Source organism: Erythrolamprus reginae, chromosome 2 (genome assembly GCF_031021105.1).
Source record: "Erythrolamprus reginae isolate rEryReg1 chromosome 2, rEryReg1.hap1, whole genome shotgun sequence".
Taxonomy (NCBI): Eukaryota; Metazoa; Chordata; class Lepidosauria; order Squamata; family Dipsadidae; genus Erythrolamprus; species Erythrolamprus reginae.
In genome coordinates, this window is record NC_091951.1 from 328,730,059 (window position 1) to 328,740,752 (window position 10,694).

At 43.3% G+C, this 10,694-nt stretch overlaps 1 protein-coding gene across 4 annotated transcripts in view; it reads right to left on the reverse strand.

Annotated features, from left to right (window-relative positions):
- The window catches only part of ZNF131 (zinc finger protein 131), a 32,955-nt gene extending 22,978 nt beyond the window's left edge, over positions 1-9,977 (reverse strand). The window contains exons 1-3 of one of the 4 annotated variants that reach the window (XM_070743377.1): positions 9,802-9,977; positions 3,937-4,075; positions 117-218 (exon numbers count right to left, since the gene is read on the reverse strand). In XM_070743377.1, coding sequence (XP_070599478.1) covers positions 117-218; positions 3,937-4,060 — 226 coding nt within the window. In that variant the 5' untranslated portion in view covers positions 4,061-4,075; positions 9,802-9,977. Of the gene's footprint in view, positions 1-116; positions 219-3,936; positions 4,076-9,294; positions 9,424-9,801 lie in introns of those variants that run through there. The other 3 variants (XM_070743376.1, XM_070743379.1, XM_070743378.1) reach the window with 3 other exon arrangements.
- Between the last annotated feature and the right edge of the window lie 717 nt (positions 9,978-10,694).

The following is a 10,694-nucleotide window of genomic DNA, read 5'->3' on the forward strand; positions in this document are numbered from 1 at the left end:
GAAGTAGTCTCCATGACGTCAAAGCCCCGCCCCGGGAATCCCTTTGTGGGGTTCGCCCAACACTATTCACCATCACTGCCGTAGTATTTCTGTACATGACTGAAACAGTAAATTACCTTCAATTTCTACTAGAGGATCCTGAGTGAAGTCTTGGAAGAAATTGTAGAAAAACTGACTGCAAGCAGCGAGAACAGCTTTATGAGCTTTAAAATGATGACCTGGAAATGAAAAACAACATCATCATACTATATGAGACCCCATGTTGGATATTACTGGATGTAAGAAAAAATATGTAATATAAAATTTATGTTGTTAATGCAATGTCTACTGTTGACAAGTCATAGTTGCCAAAAAATCTCTCCAACAAGTCTCTCTTCCTTACAAGTACTTAACAGGTTTTGCTGTTGTTTCAACTTTATAAAAGAAAGATAGTGCAAATAAAAGATTTCAGATGATCTGCTGAGGAATTTTAAGTTCCAATTCTTAATTTTTATATTTTGCTTCAGCCAAAAAATTTGGGGAGGAAAATAGGGAAAAGAATCTGCTTATCAGATATTCATTTGGCTAGCATCTTTAGTCTGGTCAGTTTCAGCACATTATTTTATCCCCTGGTTAGGGCTTTTAAAAAACCTTAGTTGGAGAGAGTAACAATGGAAGAGCTTGCAAGCCGATAAGAGTTGGGAACATTGTTAGAACCTGGTTAGGGTTGAAATAAAAATTCTGAGCAAGTAGAGCAATGGAAAAAAACTGCAAAGACTTAGGCTTGGAAAGCATTCTTCACAAAGAGTAACAATGAAAGATCTTGCAAGCCAGTAAGAGCTGGGAACATTGTTAGCACCTGGTTAGGACTGGAAAGAAACATTCGGAGCAAGCAGAACAATTAAAAAATCCTACAAAGACAGGGTTTTGAAAACATTATTCACAGAGAGTAACAATCAAAGAGCTTGCAAGCAGATAAGAGCTGGGAACATCGTTGGCACCTGATTAGGGCTGGAAAGAAATATTTGGAGCAAGTTACAGCAATGAAAAAAACTCTGCAAAGACCTGGAAACATTCTTCCTAGACAGTAACAATAAAAAAACCCTTCCAAGGTAAGAGCTGGGAAGATCGTTAGTATCTAGTTAAGGCTGGGGGGAAAAGCTTTGGAAAAAATCTGCATTCAGAGTATAAAATGCACCTGAATTTTCAGCCTCTTTTAGGGAGGAAAAGAGTGTGTCTTATACTCCTAAAAATACAGTGTGTGTATGAGTGTGTGTGTATGTGTATCAACAAATATGTCATTATCAGCAAAATATGCTACACACACACACACACACACACACATATATACATATCAAGAATTGTCCTAAAAATGATTACACGTTTAAAATTTATTAATAGTTTTTTAGTAGTTTTTAATAAATGTTAAACATTACAGAGATCGCAATGGCTGTTGCCTCTTCATATGTATATATATATATATCTCCTAGATAAGTATATAATTAATGTTAACACTTTAATCCATTCCATCTACTTCATGTAACAGAACAATCTTATAGCAATTTTGAGAGCAGTTTGATGGAAGATTTGGAACAGAACTACAGTGATCCCTCGATTTTCGCGATCTCGTTCTTCGCGAAACGCTATATCGCGATTTTTCCACCCGATGACGTCGCTCTCTTCCTTCCTTTCTCATCTTTCTTTCTCATCTTTCTTTCTCTATCTTGCTTCTTCCTCTGTCACACTCTCTTCCTCCCTCTCTCATCTCTTTCTTTCCTTCTCTCTCTTTCTCTATCTCTCCCCCTCTTGCTGGCGGGCGGTGGGCGGGCGAGCGGGGGCATCAGCGAGGAAGACCCAGGGAAGGTTCCTTCGGCCGCCCAGCAGCTGATCTTCTCGGCAGCGGCAGCAGCGAGGAGCCGAATCGGGGTTTCCCCTTTGCGTGGGCGGCGGGGAAACCCCGATCTTCGTCTGCTCGCTGCTGCTGCGCTGCCGAGCAGATCAGCTGCTGGGCGGCCGAAGGAACCTTCCCTGGGTCTTCCCCGCCGCCCACGCAAACTCCACCATCTGCGCATGCGCGGCCATGAAAAAAAGGGCGCGCATGCGCAGATGGTGTTTTTACTTCCGCAATCCTACATCGCGAAAAATCGATTATAGCGAGGGGTCTTGGAACGGAAAGGTTCCCTGTTCTACTGCTTGCAGTATGAAGAAATATACTATGCAGTTTGTAGCACAGTTAAATGCAAGAAGAAAAACTAAAAGGAGCCAGGGTGGCGCAGCAGGTAGAGTGCTGTACTGAAGGCCACGGAAGCTGACTGTAGATCTGTAGGTCAGCGACTCAAATCTCATCACCGGCTCAAGGTTGACTCAGCCTTCCATCCTTCTGAGGTGGGTAAAATGAAGACCCGGATTGTGGGGGCAATATGCTGGCTCTGTTAAAAAGTGCTATTGCTAACATGTTGGGCTGAGATCATCTAAGGGCATGGGGTGAGGTATCATCAGTACGCTGATGATACCCAGCTTTACATCTCCACCCCATGTCCAGTCAACGAAGCAGTGGAAGTGATGTGCCGGTGCCTGGAGGCTCTTGGGTTCTGGATGGGTGTCAACAGACTCAAACCAACCCTGATAAGACGGAGTGGCTGTGGGTTTTGCCTCCCAAGGACAATCCCATCTGTCCGTCCATCACCCTGTGGGGGGGAATTACTGACCCCCTCAGAGAGGGTTCGCAACTTGGGCGTCCTCCTCGATCCACAGCTAACATTAGAAAACCATCTTTCAGCTGTGGCAAGGGAGGCGTTTGCCTAGGTCCGCCTAGTGCACCAGTTGCAGCCTTACTTGGATCGGGAGTCACTGCTCACAGTCACTCATGCCTTCATCACCTCGAGGTTCGACTACTGTAACACTCTGTACATAGGGCTACCTATGAAGAGTGTTCGGAAACTTCAGATCTTGCAAAATACAGCTGTGAGAGCAATCATGGGCTTTCCCAAATATGCCCATGTTACACCAACACTCCGCAGCCTGCATTGGCTGCCGATCAGTTTCTGGTCTCAATTCAAAGTGTTGGTCATGACCTATAAAGCTCTTCATGGCATCGGGCCATAATATCTCCAGGACCGCCTTCTGCCGCATGAATCCCAGCGACCGGTTAGGTCCCACAGAGTTGGCCTTCTCCGGGTCCCGTCAACTAAACAATGTCTGGCGGGACCCAGGGGAAGAGCCTTCTCTGTGGCGGCCCCGACCCTCTGGAACCAGCTCCCTCCGGAGAATAGAACTGCCCCCACCCTCTTTGTCTTTCTTAAACTTCTTAAAACCCATGTTTGCTGCCAGGCATGGGGGAACTGAAATATTTCCCCCTAGGCCTATACAGTTTATGCATGGTATGTTTGTATGTATGTTTCTTTTTAATAAGGGTTTTTTAGTGATTTTAATTATTAGATTTGTTATATATTGTATTACTACTGTTGTGAGCCGCCCCAAGTCTATGGAGAGGGGCGGCATACAAATCTAATAAATAATAATAATAATAATAATAATAATAATAATAATATAATAATAATAAAAATAATAATAATAATATTGTAAGCCGTCCTGAGTCTAAGGAGAAGGGCGGCATAAAAATCGAATAAATAAATAAAATAAATAAATGGACTGGCAAGGAAATCATAGTAAGAAAATGGGTTCCTACCCCCCAAGGAGAATTCCCTTTCTCTCTTGCTCTCCCCCTCCCCCACCCCCTTAACAAACCAACAGTTCTTCAGCTAGCTTTACTGGTGACAGAGATTGGCTCCTTAAATAATTTCTATTTTAATTTATAACCAGATACTTCAGATTAACTTTTCTGTGGGGCAGACCTGGACTGAAGAGTGACTAATTTGGCTTTGTTTGTATCATTACATATAAATCCAATCAATCAATCAATCAATCAATCAATCAATAAATAAATAAATAACATACCATCCACAATCAAAGTGATGTCTGTAAATTGATCCTGTTCCCGCTGTTCATTTAATCTGTCCATAATTACTTTATAATGTTCTGGAAATTCCTGAATACAATCCATCGTCTCTTCAGCTTCCATGGCTAATAATTTTTTCTAGGAAAAAGATCAGGAAAAATAGACATGGATTTTTGCCATGATGAAAATTTCAAATAGGAAACACAACTTTTTAATAATAGTAAAAATGGAAGGCATTATACCAAGCATATTGATAAATAAGTTTCCCATCTTCTGAAGCAATATTTTTTAAAAATATTCCAGTTCAAAAATTCAACTCAGACGCAGATGGAAACAACAGGAGTCTTATAACACAGATATGGATATATAAGGGGGAAGAGAAAACCAGCCATTTTGAAGTCAAGCTCAGCATAATGTTTTTTGAATGTTGAATTTAGGGAAGGTAGTCTTTCAGATATAATGATTAAATGTAAGCTATTCTTAAATTTTGGATTTAAAAAGCAAAAAGAGATGAAAATGCTTTAATGAAATAAAATCATTGGGAAGGAACTATTTTGGGTTGGTGATAGCATAGGCATCTGAAACACACTTCTTGCAGCCTCTCATTTTCAGTTATTCTGACATGCAGCAGAATGAGTTAGGTTGACATCTCCTGTCTTGTAAAGCAAACCCATCCATTGAGTAAATGCATGTACTCTAATATATTTCTATGTTGCTTTCAACAGGAACAAGAAAGCAAAGGAAAAGAAAGAAGGGCCAAATTAGCCTTATGAGTAATGTCCCCAAAATGGCTCAGAAAAAAGCTCAATAAATAGAAGATTTCAAATTGTATAGATGAACAATAATAAAAAATAAAATCAGTCCTATTGCTGCCTCTCTTGAAGTGATGGTGTAAAAATAGTTGCTCAATGGCTATGCATGCAACTGCATGTCTTTACTTACTACATTTATATCACTATCTTTCTTTAAAAAGTGCTTAGTAATTTCCCCTACAAACACTGATGAGACAGAGGCTGTTAAAAATTCCTTTATGGTAAGAGTGAGTAAGTGGTAGCTCCGAAACTACAGATGTTACTTAAGACTCTTCTTAAAAGCTCTCGGAGCTTTCCTGGATATGGTTGAATATATCATTGGCATATTTTCTGCAAAAAAAAAAAAAAAAGCACCATGGCATAAACAAACCAAACTCTCCTTTACCCAATGTGTTTGTCGCCCTCCACCTCAAATATCAAAATATTTTCATTTATATATGAGCCTCAATTTGAATTTCAAAATTTAGAAGTCAACAGACCTTCTGACAACTCTATGTGGCTTACAAAGCAAAAAACCAGCAGAAATGCAAAAAGCCTGACCAACTGGAAAACAATGAGCTAGTTAATTCAGCACACACACACACACATGCATACACACATACAAAAGGGAAGGGTCCCCCCCCCTCCAAAAGCCAGGGAGAATCAAATCTTCAAGACCTTATGGACCACCAAGAGGATAAAAGCCACGTGGATTTTCAGGGACAAATCTTCCAGAGGTGAAGCACTGCACTAGAAATATGCACTAGACATATTTTCTAGGTCCCACAAGATGACTTTGTATGTACTTGATGGGACCTGGAACACATACACTCAGCTGCATTGCACCAGGTGGGCAAAAACAACTGGCAGGCAGTTCCTCCGGTAGCCAAGCTCCATGTCAAAACTAAGGTCCACTTTTGCTTTACTGCTATGTCTTAGCAGCAATATTGCAATTAATGGGACGGGTCATGCAATATTCTTCTTTTTTTAATTTAAAGTTTATTTATTAATTTTTACAGATTAAAAATAAATGTACATCACAATAGTCTTTTACAGATCATTGCCCATTTCAGTATATTTCTTATTTACATATCTATATACAATGTATTTTATTCAAGAAAATGAGATTGGTACAGTAAGATGGGTAGATAGTAGGTATATATAATTATGAATGTGCAGATTATCGATAGATAAGCATAACAGGTAAGTAAAGATATGTGAATGGCTTTCTCTATTTATCCATCTATTTTTGGGTTCCCTTAAACATTATCTATATCGTGTTTTTATGTTTATCTGTTTTTGTGTATACCAGCACATTGTATCATACTACCTTGTTTCTATCAATCCAGTGTTTCTCCATTATTTTGTTACGCCCCCTAGGAAGAAGTAAATGTTTCGCCGCCCCCCACCCCCATTCTCCAACATGAGGATTGTTTACAATATTCAGCACATTTTCGCTGAAAAACTTCAAGTGGCTTATCAGCGTGATTGAGGTGTAATGTGTTTAAATGATGCCTTAATTTATTTGGCTTCATGCTGTCCGCTCCCAACATTTTTAGACACAATAAACATACTGGTCTTTCCTCGTCTCTCAACATAGTCACAGTGAAGCCAAGCACTACATACGCTTCATCATATTTCCTCATCTTAGCTTTCAGGAGACTTAAATTTACCTCATTATCTCCGCTTCTCTCTCTTCTTTTCCTCCATTATATATTTTTCCATGGTGTCTCTTAATGGTTCGTTATACACATATCTCCTACTCTGTGCTGTGTGCTATTGTTCGATGCAAAAATCCCCTATGCCCCGCAGCAAAAAAAAGATGTTCCCCAGGGTCATGCGCTTCACCCTGGCATTGCTCTGCATCCCCCCAAGGGGGGCCCACCCCACTATTTGAGTAACATTGCCTTAATCCATTTATACCAGTTGTTCCATATCTCATCATAGAAACATAGAAGATTGACGGCAGAAAAAGACCTCATGGTCCATCTAGTCTGCCCTTATACTATTTTCTGTATTTTATCTTAGGATGGATATATGTTTATCCCAGGTATGTTTAAATTCAGTTACTGTGGATTTACCAACCACGTCTGCTGGAAGTTTGTTCCAAGCATCTACTACTCTTTCAGTAAAATATTTTCTCATATTGCCTCTGATCTTTTCCCCAACTAACCTCAGATTGTGCCCCCTTGTTCTTGTGTTCCCTTTCCTATTAAAAACACTTCCCTCCTGAACCTTATTTAACCCTTTAACATATTTAAAGGTTTTGATCATGTCTCCCCTTTCCCTTCTGTCTTCCAGACTATACAGATAGTGTTCATTTAGTCTTTCCTGATAGGTTTTATGCTTAAAATCTTCCACCATTTTTATAGCCAGTCTTTGGACTCGTTCAGTTTTATCAATATCTTTTTGTAGGTGGGGTCTCCAGAACTGAACAGTATTCCAAATGTGGTTTCACCAGCACTCTAAACTGTGGGATCAAAATTTCCCTCTTCCTGCTAATTCCTTTATCGTTTATTCCCTTAATTTCCAAAGTCATTTTGTCCATTTCTATGCATTTGTAAATTTTATCTAGAGTGTTGTCTTCTGATAGGCATACAATATTTTTCTTATTTTATTTTATTTATCTACTCCCCCTTCCCCCATGTAGGGCCCTAAGGATGTCAGTTGCAACCATCTGGACAGTGCCAGAAGGGAGCCATTGCAAGACCTTCATGTTTTCTCTCTTTCCTGTATTTTAGGGGTCTCCTAACCCCTCTCTTCATGCCTATACGGCCGTCGTGTGGCAACTCTAACAGGCGTGGAAACTTTGTTCTGGAAGGTCTTAAGCATAAAACTTATCAGGAAAGACTTCATGAACTCAATCTGTATAGTCTGGAGCAGTGTTTCCCAACCAGTGTGCCGCGAGACATGGTCAGGTTGTGCCGCGAAGAAGGAAGCTCAGCTTCTGGTCTGGCAACTTTTTGCTGAGAGTGCGAACAGCAAAAAGTTGTGAGACCAGAAGCTGAGTTTCCTTCTTTGCGCCTTCCAAGTTTTCTGGCAGCTGCAGCGCCCCGCCCCGCCCGGCTGGTGCTTCCCTGGCGGCGGCAGCGGGAGGGCAGCGGCAGCAGCGGCACCGGGCAGTAGCCGCTGGGCAGCGGCAGGGTGGTCGGCTACGAGCCAGAACTCCAGGACAGAGGCACCGACGGCGGTGGCTGGACATGTTGCTGTACACTGTACATGCTGGCATTGCGTGGCTGGCACTTGCCTGCTGGCTGGGCCGGGATGGAGGCTCCAGCCCCACGCCCATGCCCAGCGCAACGCCAGCATGTACAGCGTCTAGCAACACGTCCATCCGCAGCCGTCGGTGCCTCCGTTCCGGAGCTCCGCCTCACAGCTGACCACCCTGCCACCGCCCCATGGCTACTGCCCAATGCCGCTGCTGTGGCGTGGTGTACGAGAAAGAGAGAAAGAGAGACATAGCAAGAGAGAGAAAGAGGTAGCAAGAGAGGGAGAGAAAGAGAGGAGGGGGAGAGAAAGAGAGAGAACGCAAAAGAGAGAGAAAGAGAGCAAGAAAGAGAGAGAGAGAGGGAGGAGAGAGAAAGAAAGAGAAAGACAGCAAGAGAGAGAGAGAAAGCAAGAGAGAGAGAGAGAGAAAGAGGGGGAAGGAGGGTGAGGGAAAGACAGAGGGAGGGAAGGAGGAAGAGAGAAAGAGAGCAAAAAAAGAGAGGAAGGAAGGGAGAAACAAAGAGGGATGGAGAGAGAGAGGGAAAGAAAGAGGAAGGGAGAGAAAGAAAGAGGGAGAGAAATAGAGCAAAAGGGAGAGAGTTTTTTTGTCCAAACTTTTTTTAGACACCCCCCCCCCCCCCAAATGTTCCCCAGGATTTTGTAAATGTGAATAATGTGCTGCGGCTCAAAAAAGGTTGGGAAACACTGGTCTGGAGGACAGAAGGGAAAGGGAGGACATGATCGAAACATTTAAATATGTTAAAGGGTTAAAAAGGTTCAGGAGGGAAGTGTTTTTAATAGGAAATTGAACACAAGAACAAGAGGGCAGAATCTGAGGTTAGTCCGGGAAAGATCAGAAGCAAGGTGAGAAAATATTATTTTACTGAGAGTAGTAGATGCCTGGAACAAACTTCCAGCAGACGTGGTTGGTAAATCCACAGTAACTGAACTGGGATAAACATATATCCATCCTAAGATAAAATACAGGAAATAGTATAAGGGCAGACTAGATGGACCATTAGGTCTTTTTCCACCGTCAATCTTCTATGTTTCTATTTATTTATTTATCTACTCCCCCCCCCCCCCATGTATGGTCCTGACGCTGTCAGTTGCAACCATCTGGACAGTGCCAGAAAGGAGCCATTGCAAGACCTTCATGTTTCCTCTCTTTCCTGTATTCTAGGGGTCTCATAACCCCTCTCTTCGTGCCTATAATAAGCCTTCGTGTGGCAACTCTAACTGGTGTGGAAGCTTTGCTTTGACACGGGTCGTTTTGGAATGCCAGAGGACTTGGCTGTTGTCCCCCCTCGTGCGGCTCACACAGAGACCCCAGTGGCTGGCTGACCCCTAGACACACACCTGGCCATAACTACAGCACTGCACGTACGTTAACCAGCAGTCCCCAGGGCCAGCCATCGTGCCTACGCCTGTTGAGGATGGCGCAAGTCTCGGCTCGTCGGGCAAGGCTACCTTTGGGAGACCCACACTGCGGGTGACCCTCCTGGGGCTGCTTGTCAATCATCTCCACAACTACCAATCGGACACCGGAAAGAAAGAGAACGGAGCCAATGAGCGCTGAGAGCGGGCTAAACGGAAGGCCTAACCGCTGGGGGGCGCCGAGTAGGGAAAGGGTTTCTTAAAGAGAATAAAGGGCGGCGCGGGAGAGGCTACAGCCAGCTGGGGCGTAGGGAAAGTGGCCACAGGAGCCCGGCGCATGGACCAGCGCAACTCCAGCGGTGGCACCGTCTCCAGAGCCGTTATTACGTCATCAAATCGCGCATTAAATCGATCCCTTTTCGACGCCCGCCTCGTCCGGGAGAGAGCGCCGACCCCCGACAAAGTCGGATCGTTCCGCATAACACTCACCGGGAAAAATCTCTCGCCCCGCCAAGCCGCCTCGGCCGCCGCTTTTCCTTCCTGCCCGCCTATCTCGGCGAAAAGCGGGGAAAGCACCGGCCAATAGCGCTACTCGCATTCCCGTCCTGCATTGCGCACCGGAAATGGCGAATTCATTGACCTCCTTTACCTGTCAGGGCGCTCTCGGGAAACTGGTGGGACCAAGTGCATGCTGGGAGCGTCTGAATTGACCCTTCAGCTGTGCAATGCATTCTAGGAGGAGCCTAGTTGCGTTTTGCTGAGGTTCGGGCTGTAGACGGACATTGATTTTGCTTAGTAAAGAAAGCCAGGATGTCCTATTTGGCAGCCTACATAGTCATTCATAAACACATACAATATTAAGGCACACAGTGTTCTTCAATCTTGGTTTACATATCTTCAATCTTGGTTTACACATAATATGCAGTGAAATGGGTGGCTACCATTAAATATCAGGAAAGAAAACTGAAAATGAGATTACATTCTGTATGTAAAATAGACCTCTCAATAGCAGCACCTGTCTTGGTAGACCTCAACATTAAATTATATTATATTAGTTAACCCATGGAAAGGACACCACTAGGAAGTGTCTGGATTATAGGTAAAAAACTGGGATTTCTTTTTAAATGGCAGAAATACCCGGTTCCTATACAGTCCAAGGGACTCGTTGCAGGAGTCTTCTCCAGCACCATAGTTCAAAGATCCCAATTCTTTGGCGCTCAAACTTTCTTATGGTCCAGCTTTCACAGTCCATACATTGCAACTAGGAAAACCACTAGATGGCAGGAAAGTGTTCATCTCTGCAATGCAGTTGACTGGTTTTTTACAGCACACACTCAATGCATCAATGTCTTGTAGGCTGTGCCAGTATTCAAGAAAGGTAT